We start from the raw sequence: 18426 nt of genomic DNA, 5'->3' as shown, positions 1-18426 counted from the left end.
AGCGGCTCGCAATAAGTCTGATGAAATCTGCTCCCACTGGGCTGCTCTCAGAGCTGCGACACAAACAAACAACACACAATCCAAGAGCAGAGCACATGCACTCAGCCGTTACGCGCATGTTCACATCACCTACAAGCACACGTGTCTTTGTTTAGATGATCGTCATAAGATTCAGGCCCAGTTGCATTTCTCCAAAGGGAGATACGCCTTGACGATAAGTGTTAGAAGTAGAGATACCATACAAAATGAGACACCACTTGGCGTAGCCGACGTGTTCACCTATATGTGTACAGTAGCGACAAGCTATGAGGCACCACCTGCAGTGGGTTTTCATTCAGGTTTGACAATGCCGGCTTAAGCACTTGTGTTACCTGTTGCATAGGCTGCGATGATCTTTCTTCGTTTCATGGACCAACAAAGAAGAAATGCAGACAACAGAAGACGCCTTCGCCCCGCTTTTCATCTTGCACTACGTTCAAAGTCTGCACCTGACCTCCCTCTGATTAAAGAGGTAGTTTTACGGGTTGAACTTTACTCGAATGGAAGTGGTTAAAATGGGACACTGACCATCCATCCTGAAGCTCACCTTTGGTTAGGGGGTTAAGGTTACAAAACTTCATTATTCACATTAGATTATTCTAATCTTAACCCTCAAACACGGTCTTCAGGCCATGTTCAGTAAGGAAGCAGCAGACATGCATTCAGATGAAGTCACTATGTTGGCCTCAGAGAGTTCAAATCAGAGGCCCCTAGCAAAAGTTGAATGTGGCTTAACTTTTACATAAGGCAAGGTCGACCAATGAAATTCACTGATAAACTAAGTATACTAGTAAGTAAACTAGTACTAACTAGTATAATGACTAATTGACTAATTGTGTGCAACCATGACTCAGCCTGATCCATAATGCATTGTGTTTAAACCATGTATTGTTGGCCAGAGTATGGTTGGAAATGTTTGCGTCTTTTCCTGAAACTCTGGGGTAGACAGCTGTTGTAACCTGCAGTGAACCCGGTATGAATACCTGTTTTGATTAGTGGGGCAGGGGTAGATTGTTCATGACAGCGGAAGCCATTAAAGTCATTTGAGCAGCTGTCTCCACACACCATCAAGGTCTTGTTAGAATCGTATTATTATATTGATTCTGATGCGGAGCCCAAAGCTGCCTGTGCCCCTTTGCTTCTGGCAGACAGCCAGGATCTCTCCTTCTTTTAACAGGAGAGGGGAAGAAGGGCGATAGCAGACTGATGGCCGGAGACGTAAAAGCAGAGGGCTTGTCAGTTTGAATCTGCAGATTGGTCGGGAACGTACGCGCAGGGAAGTGAAAAAGACAAGCTTCTCGTTCTTTTCCTTAATATTTGCTGTTTGCTGTGCCAAAAACAAGCTGCTTTATGTTGTATGCGTTTCGACAGCAGCTGTTTAGTGTTTCCAGGTTCACTTTTCCCGCTCAATAGTGGACAGATATTTCTGTCCCTATCTATCAACTACACCCGAGAGTTTCCGTTATCCTTCAAGTCAGCAGCTAGAAGCAGGAGGTGTTTGTTCAGCTCAGCATCAGACTGCAAGCAGAGGGAACCTGAGAGACCGACTCTGTCCAAAGATAAACACTTGATGAAGTGGAGTTCCTTTCATCACCGTAGAAACTACAGGAAGTCACTGGTCCGGCTAATAAATAGTACAGTGTGCAATTTCCTGTACAAACACAACTTGGTGTTTGTATTATTGATGCATTTCTGTTTGTGTACATATTAATTATTTGTGTGATTTTAAAGGTGCTGCTGGTAGATTTCTTTTTTCATATAGACAGAGTCTTGCCTTGCTTCCAGTCTTTGTGCTAAGCAAATTGCAAATGATGGTGTCAATAATACACTCTTCTACGTTGACAAGACAGCACATAAACACATTTCCTAAGGTGTCAGTTTTAAATTATGCCTTTAGGCAGCCAAATCATGGCTCAGAGATGGATGTAGGTGAATGTAGGTGTAACTAAGAGGTCACAACTTTGCTACTCATTTGCACCTTGAAAGTACTTAAAAAAAAAAAAAAATCATAAATTTAACTAACCCCCTAACCCAATAAACCAATCCAAAGAACCAAATGTAATGGGTTTTTTTGTTTGTTTTTTGTAAAACTAAAAAACAAAGCCAATGTAACGCTTCTGCTCATTTTGTCCAGTTGAATTTCTCTTCTGTTGCAGATTTTCTGCCTGTTTTACCTCCCTCACTTTGAGCTTACCCCCTCAGGTTCCTATGCTGGACATAATCACAAGATTTTAGCCAAATTATCCAGCTTTTATCAGGCAGATGTTGGCATAGCTTTATTTTTTTTTTAAATTCTTTGACAATAATTATCAGCTTGTTCAAAAAGATCTAGAGGGATTTGCAGTGGATGTGCATTATGGCATGCTCTGTGTATTTAAAGCATGCTCTACATTAAGTAGAGTCTGTATGAGTCTGTTGTGGAAGTAGTCATGTAAGCGTTGACCCAGCGTGGGAGCCATGCTAGAATTGCATTGCACTGACAGCAAGCTCACACATTATAAATATACTCATAAAGCTAAAAGGGTCAGAGAAATGTACACAGCATGAGGACACATCTGCAGTACAATGTACTCTGGGTACTACAGGCACAGAAGTTGAAAGTGCTTTTCTCAGAGCTCGATGTCTGTGCACGCATGACTGTGAGTGTTCACATAATGTTCTCTGTTGTTTTTTTTTCAGCACTTCTTTAATGTGATCTCTTTAATGGTTCAGGTGTAAAAAAACAAACAAACATATATGTAGCCATTTTTCTATCTGTCTTTCTCTGTGCTCTGGATTGGATTTGGGGTTTATATATAGCTTCTTGAGTTGTGTGGTAGTTTCTGTCTCCAAAGCGACCAAGTTCTCACTTCCCACTCTCTGACGCAAACAAAAAAGCATCTGTGCAGAGAGGGGGTGTCGACATTGCAATCAAAACAAAAGTAAATCAAACTCCAGTCTGATCATCTCACAGGTCGGCACTGTGTTTTTATTTTACATGTTGCACAGTTGTGATAATACTGGGCCGAAGACGTGTGCTATGAGTTAATGAGTCTCATTATCCTCTAATCTTCCGCTGTTGAAAGCAACTTTTATAGACAATATGGCCATGTAGTAACAGTATATAGGGATTAAATCAAAGCTCGCATATTCAAAGGTTCCTTGTATGGGGCATCGTTACTCCCTTGATGTGCAGCAATTGCTTTGAAAAGACTTGATTTGAAAGGACGAACATAACAGCTGGATTTAAATAAGATTTTATTGGTTGCATTTTGTAGTTTACAACAGCCAGTGTGGGATAATCTTGTCAGTGAAAATGAACAGTTTTCTAAGCAGCAGTTTTTCAGGAAGTTCAAGTGCCCACTTCATAGCATGCAAACACATTTGAATTTCATGGCTAAAATTAATTAAATGCCTTGGTACATCAGAAGCTCTGAAAGCGCCGTCTGTGTCTGTGCTGACATAATAGGAACCTCGTTCTGTTTTGTAAATCATTCAGCAGATTTTTTTCTGAAGTACACACACATAACTTTTTTTTTTTTTTTTTTTTTGTTTGGAGAGGACGCAGCCTGATTAAGTGCCACGAAGAGAAGCTGAACCTGCATCTTCTTTTTTCAAACTAGATGAACATAACATGATTCACCATAGCATCATAAAAAGTCTCTTCTTGGATTAATGAGGATGACAAAGGAGGCAGTGGCTGGAGCAAGTACTTGGCCCTGTGCAGCTATAAAATTGGCCTACAGAGTAGAAACTAGCAGATGAGAAGTAATGTGGTGATGGTTTATTGATATCAAAACGCTAAATTTAGTCCATTTAGCCAATACTCGCCTCAAACAGAACTTTCAGATTGATCAAACTTTTTAATCATCTCTCTTTTTTCCTCTCTGTCTGTCTCCTTCTGCAGATTGAAGACATTGTCACAAACATCCAGGATGAGACGGAGGGAGTTCCCATCCGAACTGTCAAAAGCTTCATGACCAAAATCCCCAGCGTTGTCACAGGTAAAAAGAAATGGAGAGAGAAAGAGAAAGTGAAAGAGATATCAGAGATGAGGCTCTGACAGACGCTGCAGTCTGTAAACATTGAAGTGCGTCAGTGATGTAAATGCCTGGTGAAAAGAGATGAGAGACAGAAGGAGACCATGGAAAATGCTGAGATGCATCATCCTGAGGGCTTCATGTTTCGGGAGAGCTGGAGGGATGATTCACTCTCATCACTTGTTTCCAGGGTGAAGAAAAATGCTTTTTTATTTTACTTTTCTGGTGAAAAGGTTTATTTTTATATTTCTTTTTTTTTTGTGTGTGAAAGTTTACACTTTGGTTTTTGTACAGATTAACCATATTAGATAATGGCTTTATTAGTGAGTTCGTAAACAGATTTTGTTACCTTTACCTGTTTCCGAACTGTTTTTTTTTTCTTTTTCATTTTTATGCTAAACTAAGCTAACTGTTTCCTCCTGTTCCCTGTCTTTATGCTAAACTAGACTACCTCTTCCTCCAGGTTTAAGTTATAAGTCTCAGCAAGAAATAGTGAAATAATGCTGTGTTCAAGACAACTCGTGAAAAAAATTAGCTCTGAGTTGTGAAAAATGAATTGAATGGCATGAAACTCTTCTTTCTTCTTCTTCTTCTTCTTTCGGGCATCCATGTTTTTTCTCCTCCGAGTAGTGTGAACGCTATGATGTCGGAAGTCGGAAATTTCCAAGTTGGAGTTCCGACTTCTCGGTTACTTCTGAGTTGTCTTGAACGCAGCATTATTCCCTCAGTTTTGTAAATTATTTGTGGGGTAGGCCCACCCTCTTAGTCACCAATTTCTACTTTTTCACTTTTTCAAGCAAGCGGCTGGTGTTTTACCACATCCTGTGGGTAAGCCCCACAGCAATGCTGAACTGGGATCACAAATGCGATAGTGTAGGAGAAAGTACAAGCTAGATCTCCAGCTGAGTCACATCCTTACATCCACAAACATGCAGTGTGTGTTTTGTGGCTGTATTTCATTCTGGTTGTGTCAAGGCTGCAGCTCTGTTTTTTTCCTCTGCAATGGATCACTGGAGGATAGCTGAATGGCTGCAGGGAGAGTGAGAGGACAACATAAGTGTGGAAAAGGAATGAGTAATGCTATTCTCCTACTGTTAAGGTGCCCCAAAGCAAGGCAATCAAGTCCTGACTACTTCAATAAAGCTGGGACTGTGGAGGTCACTGTGTGGGACTATATCATGGAGAAAACAGTGTTAAACTTTGTAAATAATTGAAGATTTAAAACAGAAAAATAAAACCATGATTGGCCAATTGTAAGGTAAGCTGTTGAAGGATGGATGTGAGCCGCCTTGCCTGTAGTTGGCTGCTGTTACTTACAAGCTGAAGCCTCAGTGGGAGGCTTTGACACACCCCACAGAAATGATGGAAACAAAGGAAGGCTATTATCATTCTTCTTCTTTTTTTTTCCAGTCCTTGCACTTATGGAAAATGCATTACCCCAATATGCCATAAGCAGAGCGTATCAATAAACACAATTACTACAGCAGCGGATGGATGTGCAGAGCAGCAGCTCAAATGTTTGCAGCTGAGTGCCGGGGGCCAGGAAGCTAATGAATGATGGAGAATTAAACGCCACCTCCTTCGGGGCTCAGAGAAAGCAGAGGGGAAGCACAGATAAGATAATACTCTATCTCCATCGCCAAAAAAAAAAGAAAAAAAAAAAGCTTTTTAGGGAGCTTTACCTATCATACTTATTGCAGAAAATAATGTCAGGTCTCTAGATGTTATTCCCCTGAGTGCCAGTGGCAAGGGATAATCTTTATTTCCAGGGGGTAAAGGCATTTATCTGGATCATTATTTCATTTTGAAGCCAAGAGCTTGATGGGAGATACTCAGAAAGTTATTATTTCTTCATCAGATCTGATGTTTTGAGATTATTTATTGAAAAACACATCAGCTGGTGAAAATACCCTCTGTTACTTTCAATTCTCAGAGCTGTTTACATATTTAAGTTTTAAGTGTGCTTTTTATCTTTAAATGTTGAAATTAAAATACTTAATTTTCCTTATTGTCTTTTCTTTGTCTTTCTAACTTTTGTGATCTACTTCATCTTCCTTTTTGTTTTGTTTTTAAATCACATCCCTTCTCCAACCCCCCAGCTTTCCTCTGTAACACTCATTTGTCTCTCTCTGTCTGACCCGATTCAGGTGCAGATATTGTACAGTGGCTGATGAAGAATCTGGCCATTGAGGATCCAGGTAATTTTTGAAAACGAACCCCTGACTCGTCTCTGCTGTGCTGAATGTACAGACGTTGTTTTAAGGCCACAGTCGACTATGATAACAGAAGTCTTGCAGAACCATAGGACAAATAAAAAGCTTTCTACATCAAACATCCCCTTTGTATATGTCATACATTAACAACCACAAAGTGACTTGTCGTTAGTGTGGCTGTCAAATATCCCGATTATTTTAATAATCTTAATGTTGAGATTGTGAAAAGGAAAAATAACAAGTTTCTCAGTCGACAAAAGTCCAGCTCTCGAAAGGTCAGACACAGTGTGTGGTAGCTGCTCCAGGTCTTTCATTAGTCTCCCTCTTATGCACAGGGCATTGATTTTTACCGTTTTAGAGACACAAACACTTTTATGTTTGAGATAAATAGAAGATCTTTGCAGTTAGCCTTGGCTGAGCAGACAGAAACTCAGACATTATCCAAGAAGATTATAGGTATTTGCAAAGTTGTGAAATGCGGTGTTGAAATAACACAAACTTTTTTGGAAAATAAGAAAACAAGCGATTTAAAACACATAATAAATAAATAAGTAAATAAATAAATAGTGGCTATAGTATTTAGATAAGTTGTTCAGCTGGCCTGACCTGAGGCACAGTGGTGGGAGAGCAGTGTTTATTGTTAGTACAGTAGCCCACAGCGTGGACACTGAGTCAATTCTTGAGTCATGGTACATGATACAGCAGGCTATTTAAATATACGGTAAGATATGATCAATAGATTTATATACAGCAAATCTTCAACCTTTTAATGACGTAAAGACAGGACATCTGTGGCTTTTACCTCAATACTCAGCATAAGAAAATCATACTGTGTTCTAAGGTTTTTGACTCCATTGTCCTGATACTGTTACTTAGTCTATTCCATCCATACAGATATTGAATTAGAGATAACATGTGGAGCGCCGGGGAACCCACTGTGATCTGAACTCCTTGTTCTTTTTCCTTTCACAGCTGAGGCCATGCACATCGGGAGTCTCATCGCAGCTCAGGGGTACTTCTTCCCCATCTCAGACCACGTCCTGTCTCTCAAGGACGACGGCACTTTCTACCGCTTTCAGGTGAGCAAGAGCATCAGGTGAAACATGCAGAGAGGTGGCAAAAATGGCTGCATTTAGAATCAATAAGTCATCTTTACCCCATATTTAACATAGCTGAAGACTCAAGATACAGTAGGCTACTTGCTGCATGACCGATTAGTCATGTGAAAATTGACTGGCTGTTAGGTTCTTGCTGTGTAGGGTTCATCTTAGTGGATGGTGTCTGGTTGTTGAACTTCTCTTTAGTCATTTGATGCTGAGTTGAGGAACAAATTTGCCAAGAAAACTATTAAATAAAAACTAAAAAAACTAAATGAAAGTACTATTAAATGTGCTCAGTTCACAGGAGCTTAAGAAGACAGTAATTACATTACCTTCAGAGGCAAGACAACACATATCAGATATAAACGGAACAAATTAAACATAGCGACTCAGATGATGATGATGATAGGTGTGACCGAGTCAAAAGCCTTTTATGTAAACATGCATCATAATCATCAAGCAGACTAGCGTAGCCTACAGCAGATGCAGCAGAGTATCGAACGCATTTAATTCTCTACCTCATGAATCATCCAGTATGAAGTCGCTGCTGAGAGAAGTGAGAGGTATCAAGTTCTGCATTTCATGACAAGCAGAGTGAAAGTGTTGTTGGGTTAAGCTATACAGTAACACAAAAAGGAGAGTCGCCTATTTACTTGACTGATTAATGCACAGTATGAAAACAGTTTTCCGGAGTCTCTCTGTGTTTGGATTCAGCAATTTTCAGATAATAAAGGTAGATGGGGAAAATGTCCTCTTTGTTCCAGAAACACTGACAGATCAGAAAAGAAAAAAAGGATAAAGCTGTCATAATAGCAGTGCTGCTCTTTGTTGAGCTATGATGAATGGTGATCCCTGACTTTTCATCTACAGTAGAGCCAGCAATATGACAGCTGCAACACTTTGCTTTATCACCAAAGTCGTACATACTGTACAGTAAACAACATGCATAAATAATGACTTTAGCACATCTGGACTGTGTTGTTAGCCTGTTAGCATAGAGATATTAGCTAGCATTTTGTTGAAAGCACTGCTCAAAGCCTCACAGAGCTGCTAGCGTAGCCTTGTTGGGACTCCAGGAGATCTTACCAGGAAAAAAACACTTGATAAAAGACTAAAATTCACAATTTTAAGGTGTACATTTTCAAAATGTGCATTTATGAGTGTACACTACAAACAAAACAAGTCTTAAATAATGCTTCATTATTGTAAACAGATTACAACACAATACATTTTGTTCTTGACCAAATGCAAATTGCTCTGTGCCTTTAGTAACGGACCTAAGCTTAAACTAATCCCCTCCTCATCCTGCATTAGTGTGGAAAAAAAAGAAAAGAAAGAAAAGTCCAGCAAGGTTAATCTGACTCGGGGGGTGCTTATTCTCATAGACCCCAATCAGTTGTTGAAGATCACTTGTTCCGTTATGGAATTACACACCAATCTTGATCTTGATGACAAAAGGCCCTGTCCTCTGTCCACAGCATCCTCAGTACTATGATGGGATCCTGGGACCCTATTAAAAATGAATGGTGATCTGTTAAAATATTCATCAAGCGAGTGAGGGGTTCGGGCTGAGTAGGCGGGTACCAAAAGCCTGACAGAGACATAGTGTAGTGGAGTAGTACACTAGAATTAAAGTCTCGTCCGGGGACCAAAAAGAAAGCAAAGCGTGCTGACATTTCACTCCTCCTTCACTGGTCATAGATAAAAGAGTGGCATTAAAGTCACAGATTAATTATGCCAGACTGTTTTATCCGGACTTCCCTAATTAAAAAGAGGAAACAATGTTTTCAAATTCCTCAGTGGGGATGGCTGAGGCACCATGTGACGAGATTAGAATGATCTCTGTAGCGTCGACTTCCTTCCCATTCACCCTGACTTGTTGGAGCTGAGACTCCACCAGAGCTAGAGGAGCAATTTAATTAAAGCAGACGGCAGTGCACATTGCCGAGCTTTGACCTTGGTTCTTCTCCTTCAAAGTGAAGTGGAAGAAAAGACAAGAGGAGGAGGAGGAGGAGGAGGAGGGCTGTTTGCCGTAGAAGCTTCATAAAGATAATCACCATTCATTAGCATTTAATTTTTCAAGCAGAGCAAGACAAAGAGGAACACAGAGAAGGAAAATCAAAACAAATGAAACATTGTAATATCTCCCCCTCACTGAAACAACTATAGATGGTTTTAAAGCTGTGATTCTGGACCGAGCTAGCTGTGTCCAATAACAGTCCTATCAGCATCTGTTCTGTGCCTGCTGCTTTTACTGCTCAGCTTTGCCATTGTTTATTCTTTTGCAGTTTTCGTCGCTCTCTGGTTTTACTGTATCGCTGCAGCACTCCACCCCAGGACGCCCTTATTCCTGGTGGAAACGTTTTCAGCCAGTCATCTGCTCTGACTTCGCTCTGTCATGATAATAAAAATATTTTTGATTGCTCACGTAATGGTGCAAAGCAATCATGTGCACTGCTGCTGTGTCTCAGAGGCAAAACAACTGTCTGGTAAAGGTCACCGCCATCACTCCAGTTTTTGTGGAAAAGTTTGGAAAGGACACGTTTGCCCTGCACAGTTTTGACTTTAAGATTTTTATTTATTTATTTTTGCATTACAGTCTTTGAAATGCATCCAATATTATGCACCAACACTATTGTGTGTGTGTGTGTGTGTTATGCAAGTACAATTGGTTGATCTACCTTTTCACTTTGTTCCCCCTCAGGCACCGTATTTCTGGCCGTCCAACTGCTGGGAGCCTGAAAACACTGACTACGGTGAGATTCTTAAGGGGATGCATTGACATTTGTGTGTGTGTGTGCGTGCTTGCTTATTTATTTATTTTTTACAATTATTTTGGAAAAGCTCTAGGTAAGAAATATCGAACTTGCTTGTCAGAGAAAAACATGTCCTCCATTGTGTTTTAAAGAGCAGTGTGTAATGGTAAAATAAAATAAACGGCATTTAAATAGTAATATGAAACTATGATTGCATTGAATAAAAATTACTATCAGAGATGATACTGTATTGAATGGAGGGTTGATAGAGTTATCAGTGGCTCCACAGTTTTATTTGACAGGTCCCCAAGTTCCTACTGTAACACCACTGTTTTTTATTTCAGAACAAAAATCCCTCTTGAAGTATGAAATGCTCCTAATGGCCATAACCTTCTATAAAATGTGCTGGTGCATTGGGTCTGTACTGTAGGTCTAAATCAGTGTTGAGAGGCTTTAAGCAGAACACAGGGTACACTGTGTTCATAAACATCCGCTGTAACGATGTGCTCAGTCCAGCCTCTAACTGATCCCAGAACTGTGGTATGGGAAAATGTTTTATCCAGATTTGGTATCATCTTTACTAAGCAACATCGTCAAATTAGACAAAAAAAGTCAATGTATTCTTGTGTAAGTGATTTCTTTATTTTTACAGTCTGGCTGTGGAGCTTAACTCAACTCCCACAGTGTTCATCTTTCATACAGAAATAACTGTATAACTATACCGAACAGCACTTCATAGCACAGCTCCTGATCAATAGTTTTGCTTGTACTGTATGTGACCTATACTGACATTTACTTTTATAAACCCGTGGATCTCAACCAGTCGTGTGGTTGATGTTTGATACCACTGCACGTTTGATTACACCCACTAAAACTGTATAGAAAGTATTACTGTGCACTTTTATTATTTTTTGTAACATCTCATCTCATTAAGATAAGTTTTAATTATCGTCACATCATGGATTAGGTGTTGAGATGAGACAGTAGTTTTCTGTTACTTTCCTATAATGATTTCCAGGATGCTGAGGCATTTTTAATTGCTTTAAAATAACAGACTCTTTCTCTATGGAAAGTACCGTATAGAAGTATATGGAAAACAAATACACTTAATGACTATACCACAAATGGTATCAAAAGTTGGGGTAAGAGCAAGTTGTCGTGGAAATAATCAACTTTACAAAAGAAATATGAACCTATATACCTGTGTACTGTATCCATATAACCAACCTCCTGCTCAGCTATTTGCTGGAACACAAATTCCGCCGTGGAGAGGAACAGTCAACAAGATTAGTCGATCATAGTTCCACCTCCTGCCCTTCATCCTGTCACAGAGGCAGCCATGGCTGGAGTTCAGAGCTCTGAGCTTCTCCGCACTCCACCTCATAATCCTAAAGTGACAGATAGGAGGACAGGCGGCGGCCTCTGAAACCGATTGTACTGTACTCTCACACCGTGGTAGATGAGGAGGAAGGTATAGGGGGGGATGAGAGATGCATGGATGAGTGGATGAATGGAGGCAGAGAAATGTGTGTACTGATAAATCTTCTCTCTGTGTGTCTCCCTCTGTCAACAGCTATCTACCTGTGCAAGCGGACCATGCAGAATAAGACCAGGCTGGAGCTGGCAGATTATGAGGCGGTGAGTGCACAACTGTTCCTCCGAGCTATTACTTCTTAGTATCGATCTGTGTGTCAAGCTTGGGGCAGAAAAAACACAACGCCTTAAAGGTCAGACTTGTGTGTGTGTGTGTGTCTGGGATGATGCGCGATCGAAACCGCACTCCAGAAGAGTCGATCTTTAAAACTGTGGAATGTCTTTAAGAAAAAAAAAAGTCATTTTCTTTATTATTATTTATGCCTTGGAGAGTTTGGGTCATAACATGTCTGTGTGTCTCTATCTGCTCTCTAACAGGAGAACCTCGCCAGGTTGCAGAGAGCCTTTGCCAGGAAGTGGGAGTTTATCTACATGCAGGCTGAGGCCCAGGTCAAGTAAGTGCACTCCGTTACCAGGGCAACACATGAAACCACAATGCACGTAGTGATATCATTCATACATATCATTATCGTAAAGGATAAACAATGTGGTGTAATTCCAATGTGACATCCCATATGATGAGGAGCGGTGGTTTTCAGATAAACTCCATTAACCCTCCTGTGATGGAGTTTTCTCTTTATAACATTATTTATCGGGTGTGATCAGGCTGTGTGTTTCTGAGCCAGATCGGATGATAAATCTTTTATTTTTAAAGCTAGTGATGATGGATGGTGGTGGGCTTTTATAAAGAAGGAAGTGCAGAAAAAATGCATTCACTACCTGCATGTTGTCACAAGTCGTCTCTTTGTGAATGGCTTTTGTGCTATGGTACTCATGGTTGGGTCCTGCTGTTTGTTTTCTTTTTCATCTCGAAAAAGTCAAGTATCACCTCATCAACTGTAGCTGCATGAAGGATGTAAAGCAAATATATTAGAAATGATTGTGGGAGCAATAAGACACAAGTAGAAATACAAAAATACACAGAAAATACAAGCTTGAATCAAAAAAATTATCATAACTTTAGGGATAGTTCAACATTTTGGCAAATTGGTCCATTGCCATAATCCCTATAGTCATAGCAGTAGGTTTGTTGCCTTTAATTGTCAGTGCAAGCAGTGAAGCAGTGCCGTCAGCTGCTCAGAGCTACGCTACGGAGGCTGATGGGATTTCTTGGTTTCCCTCATCAAACTCATCAAATACACAATCCAACAACTCCAAAACTCTCGTGGACAAGTTGTTACCCGCACATTCACCACGCTGTGAGATAATAATGAAACTTTACGAGACAGAGTTGTTTTCAAGGCAAATGCAGAGACTGCTTGCTTAAAAACTGCCCCCGAACTGAACATGCATCAGTGGTTTTGCATGAATCTCCCTAAACAACTCTGGTCTCTGGTCTTGTAACGTTCCGTTATTATCTCATAGCGTGGTGAATGTGCAGGTCACAACTTGTCCACGAGAGCGTTTTGGAGTTGTTGGCTTGCGCATTTGAGTTGAGTTTGAGTTTGATGAGGGAAACTAAGAAATCCCATCAGCCTCCGTAGCGTAGCTCTGAGCAGCTCGCGGCTCTGCTCCGCCGTTCTAAAAATAGCTTGCACAGACAAATAAAGGTAAAGAACCTACTGCTATGACTATAGGGATTATGGCAATGGGCCAATTTGCCAAAATGTTGAACTATCCCTTTAAATTAGTCATCATGCAAACAATAGTCTGTGTGAATGTTTAATGACAAAAACATTATATACTGTAGTTTACGGGTTTATTGAGTGATGTTTTTAATATTAAAGTAAATGTATTTTAAAGTTTATGTTTTGCTCCACCACTGTGCATCGAACAAATTGTGGTGGCAGCTTTTATTGTTCTAGTCCTTATAAAGATATTGTAGTAGATGCAGGATGGTTTATTTGAGCAGAGCTGCACAATGGGACGATGTGCAGATTTGACCACTGGCTGCAAACAGTGCACGTACACACTCGGAAGACGCACAGACAGGAGCAGGGACCGTGCCAAGCTCCCTTGTGCACGTCTTGTTAAAACTGATGGACAGTCCTCGACTTTATCATCTGTAGTCCATCTCCCCCTCTCCTTCTTATCCGTCCATCTCGATTCAACCGCTACATCTAATGCCGACGCCAGAGGAGCCACAATCTCTCACACTGACTGATCTCATCTGCAGGATCGACAGGAAGAAGGATAAAACCGAGAGGAAGATCCTTGACAGCCAGGAGAGAGCCTTCTGGGATGTCCACAGACCTGTGGTAAGATTCAGTCTGTGCATGTGAGATTACAGACGCCCACTTCATCCTCCATCCACATCCTGTTTCTCCTTTACCTTTACACGGCTCTGTTTGTTTGGGTTCACTGTAAAGTTTTACAGAGATTCCCTAAAAAAAGTGTATTGTTTTGTTTATTCTCCTGCAGCCTGGATGTGTTAACACCACAGAGATGGACATCAGGAAATGCAGACGCATGAAGAATCCTCACAGAATTAAGAAGGTGGGAGACGATGACAGAAACAGAATAACAAAAAAATAATGATAGAAAATGGATCACTTTAATTTTAGACATTGGACAAATATTTCAATTACATCAGCGTTATTCCTTAATGAGATTTATTTTCAATTCTGATTTAGTTTCATTTATCCGTTTTTAATTTGTCAACACAATGTACTGCGGCTTCCTTTGCAGTTATTTTCAAGCCTTGCAAGCAAAATAATGGGTGCACACACACACTCTGACTGTCGATTACTTCTCCCACCTATCCTCTCTCATCATGTTCAAACGGTCCAGTCGGTGTACGGCGTGGCGGAGGAGGGAACGCAGTCTCAGAGTCCCATACACACTCCCTCGCAACAGTACAGAAAAGGCACCAAGGAGGATGTGGAGAAAGAGGTGACATATCTGTCCAAACGTTGATGAAATTGGCAAAATGGAGATATCACTCATATCATTTTTTTCAAATCTTCCATTTCTTTGGTGTGTAGCTCCAAGAATTTGATTTTGTTCCCGATAAGATTGGCAGTCTGTGTGCTACATGTGCACTTTGTGCTGCCAGGTCAAATTTTTAAAAAGAAATCTAGGCCATAAATACAAAGATAGCAACATTAGCAATGAACGACATACTTGTAGATGCTGTCAACTGAGCAAATAACAGCTCATCTGTCATCTCCTGTTTCAGATCCTGTTCCTGAACACCCAGATGGACCGTCACCGTATGAAGATGTCAAAGGTGGCTGAAAGGTAATAGAGGCAGAAAACTCTTCTCGCTTCTCGGCTGCGCTGAAAATGCTGCAAATCCTGGAGAGCATGTCTAATTTTTATCTTATCAATCGGCACGTTACTTAAGCTGATAAGGGAGCAGCAGCTTTTCTACTAAATACCTGCTTTCTCATCCTCTGACATCCCTTTTACTGTATCCGTGGTATCTGTAACAGTGGGACATGGAGGTAGTTTAGCTTCGAACCTGTGGTGTTTTCAGTTTGGCACGGAAATGTGAAGCACTATTGTTGCTGTCTGAGGGTGAAATGGGTGTAATTTGGAGTAAGGCACTGGCCGGCACATGTCGCTCATCGCTCGCCCTGCTTTTCTAGTGTGTTTCTCCCACCCATGTGGAAAATGTGTTGGAAAAACAGGAGCAAATCCAGCACCTCCACCTCATCTAATGCTACAAAATGGAGTCAAGCATCCAGGAGAGGATGCTTGACATGAGGCGATAAGATGCAGACGTGCTCAAGAGACATCTGATAATATTTAATTAAACAGCATATACAGTATATCAGTGTATATGTGTGGGTGAGCACTGAAAATCGTATTTCATTGAAGAAAATGCACTGAAAGGGTTTCATTAATATAAGCTATAATATAAGCTTACTTGTTTCAAATGAGGTTCTGTATGAGAGAAGAAGGTGTATTAGATATTAGAAAACACCTGAAATATATTGATTTGAATTGGAGACAGTAATATAATTCAGAATTTAAGTGTGTATGAGGTATAAGTTCAAAATATGATTAAAGAAGCCGGTGTTTGTGCAGCTCTCAGAAATGTAACATTATAAATGAATCAAATGTTGCGTAGAGTGCAGAGCTGTGCTCGGTTGCGTTAAGTTGCACAGGTGTTTTTGTTATTTTGTCCTCGTCCTCTATGAGTTCCTATTCCCCGTCCCTGCCATGTGGCTGACCCACTTTGGTGTTTGCCTTCCTGACAGTCCCATCCTCTGCTCAGTCAGTCAGGACAGCCATTAATTTCCCAGCAGAGCAGAAAAAGTGTGATTACTGCTGGCTGTTCGCTCGCTCTGTCTCCACGACCCTTTAACCCCCTGTCTCCACGCATGGAGCCGAGTTTAATTGGTGCTCCACGGAGCGGAAAGTTTGGGGCATTAACCCAAAACCTTGCAACAGACAACATGACAAACAACATCAGTCATGTTGGGGCGATTCGCAAAACATTTAGAACATCTGGTGGAGGAGCTTCTGCAGTCAGACCGAGCTGATGCAGGAACAAGACGACTGGTGCAGGCTCATGTGCAAATGTTTGGAGCCTGATGATGTTCTCTCTCACAAGACAAGAGGATCCTTCACTTCCTCTTAGATTCTCTTCTGTGTGATGGAAGATGATGAGGATGTCTGGATTGTTGTCATTTCCTGAAGTATTTATTTTATTCCCTGTTTGGATTGACTCTTCTCTCTTTCGTGCTCATAAATCTTAAATTTGGTTCAACAGTGATTAAAGCCTAATTTTTAGTTTGTTCTCACAAAACGACTTTCTTCCTAATTAATTTATGCATGATCCACAAAAGTGCTGCAAATGAAAACCCAAACAAACCCAGTGCAGTTTGTCATGGATTACCTTCATGCCGCCTTTGCAAACACTGCACTGATCTGACTTTAGAGGGATTTGTTGTCTCTGTCTGGTCTAATGAGTAAACGTAGGCTCAGATCCATATGTTATATCCATAGTTTTTGTGTTTGCCAACTCAGTAGTTTAATTAAGTTTCACTTGGTTTCCATGGTTGTCAGTTTGCAAACATTCACAATGCTCTGTCGTCCTCAAACAAAGCTTCTATACACCTGATCCAGATGTCGTACGTAATAGTAATGTCCTCCTAAATAACCAAACTAAGCTTTCAGCAGTTCTGTTTTTTGAGAAGATCATATTCTCAAGTGTAATTAAATGGTCCTGGATTTTATTCAACGCTCAGGCCTCATTACGCCCTCTCTCAGAGGAGGTGTTGAGCAGATTTAAATTTCACTCTCTCCTTTGAACGACTGGAAGATGTTATGAACAGACATGCTCAGGCAGTTTATGACACATTTGCTGTGATAAAATATATATATATATTTTTTTACAGTTTGCTCAGGCTCAAACTGTCCAGACACTCTTCATGTTATGGAGGAATTCTATAGTGGCCAACACCACGGTGTGTTTAGGACGCCACATAGTGTTATTATTATAGATCCTCGCGTTAAATTGAGCACTGAGGCATCTTCAGAGTCCTGCTGTAGTCGATGCTGTCTGCTTCACTGCGTCTCTCACTTCGTGTTTATCTCAGATTATCAAAGAGAAGAAGGATGTTCACATCTGAGCTTTGGTGATTTTGATCAGAGTAGATGTTCCCGCTTAACTGTTTGTTTTCTTTCATAATTTACTTCTGAAAACTGTCAAGTCCCGTTCACACGTAAAAGAGAGGAAATACTGAGCAACTGCTCAAAATGTCAAAACTATGAAACTCCAGCTCTGCCTTCATCCTCTCCTCTCCTCTGTCTCCTGTGTGTCAGTCTGATATCCTACACTGAGCAGTACATGGACTACGACCCGTTTGTGACGGCACCAGAGCCGTCCAACCCCTGGACCAACGACGACCCCTCCTACTGGGACCTGGAGGCCAGGTACAGACCCAGAGACCACGGCGGTTTCACTTTCACACTCTGTGAACATTTCAAGTCCATTTTTGTGAATAATTTAACTGGCACTTCACGCACACACATAGGCCTACATGTACACACACACACACACACACACACACACTAGGTTTTTATGTTTCTAGAGACATAACCCTGTGATTACTTAACCAATTTCAGGTTCATGCTGAGCCCTCAAAATGCCTGAAAGCCTGCTGGGAAAGATTTGCTTTACTAGACACTGAGATTACTTTGGAGTTTCATTTCACTCATCAAAAATACGTCTCTTCTGGTTGTATCTGTTCAAATATTTAAGTGGGGTGATATTTGTTGGATTTGAAGTGCATGCTGTAAGAGAAAAAGAAAAACTGACTTTTATTCATTCTAAAAGTCAACAGGAACCTTGAAATGAGTGTTAATAATTTGAACCTACTCAGTATAAGGCGAAGGGTGAGGCGACTAAAAACGGGTTTAACAGCTCTACTGGATATTTACAAGTAATTACCTCAAGTGATTGGCTATTACTGAAGCGGTAAAGACATTTTTTGGAGGTCACTCGGTGTACTCAGTCAATTTAAAACCATAACCCTCCTCACTTTATGTGTAACAGACAAATGTGAAATTACCGTTTGCCCGTTGAATTGTTATCTAGAGATATGAAAGTAATGACGTGAAGCATTATCTCTCGGGGAGGAGAGGACAGTCACAGCTCTCAACAAGTTGCACTCTGCTCTGAACTCCTGGCTTGTCTGAATTATGCAGGATTTAATTAGAGCAGACATATAATCATTCTGCCTAATGTATCTTAATAATTCAGCTGAATTGATAAATGGCAGAAGAGGAGAAAATATTCCCCACTGAGACTAAA

General features: G+C 40.7%; 1 protein-coding gene across 1 annotated transcript in view; it reads left to right on the top strand.

Annotated features, from left to right (window-relative positions):
- Positions 1 to 18426, top strand: part of LOC311007227 (regulator of G-protein signaling 6-like) — a gene marked incomplete at both ends in the record, with an annotated part of 80759 nt that overhangs the window by 53938 nt on the left and 8395 nt on the right. Inside the window, 11 exons of the mRNA XM_084000338.1 lie at positions 3926 to 4022; positions 6206 to 6256; positions 7244 to 7350; positions 10076 to 10127; positions 11701 to 11765; positions 12039 to 12115; positions 13837 to 13918; positions 14082 to 14156; positions 14451 to 14552; positions 14839 to 14900; positions 17436 to 17546. Of these exons, the coding sequence (XP_083856464.1) occupies positions 3926 to 4022; positions 6206 to 6256; positions 7244 to 7350; positions 10076 to 10127; positions 11701 to 11765; positions 12039 to 12115; positions 13837 to 13918; positions 14082 to 14156; positions 14451 to 14552; positions 14839 to 14900; positions 17436 to 17546 (881 nt within the window). The remainder of the gene's footprint in view (positions 1 to 3925; positions 4023 to 6205; positions 6257 to 7243; positions 7351 to 10075; positions 10128 to 11700; positions 11766 to 12038; positions 12116 to 13836; positions 13919 to 14081; positions 14157 to 14450; positions 14553 to 14838; positions 14901 to 17435; positions 17547 to 18426) is intronic.

This window comes from Trachurus trachurus, assembly GCF_905171665.1.
Source record: "Trachurus trachurus genome assembly, chromosome: 24".
Lineage (NCBI taxonomy): Eukaryota > Metazoa > Chordata > Actinopteri > Carangiformes > Carangidae > Trachurus > Trachurus trachurus.
This window is presented reverse-complemented; position numbering and strand designations above follow the sequence as displayed.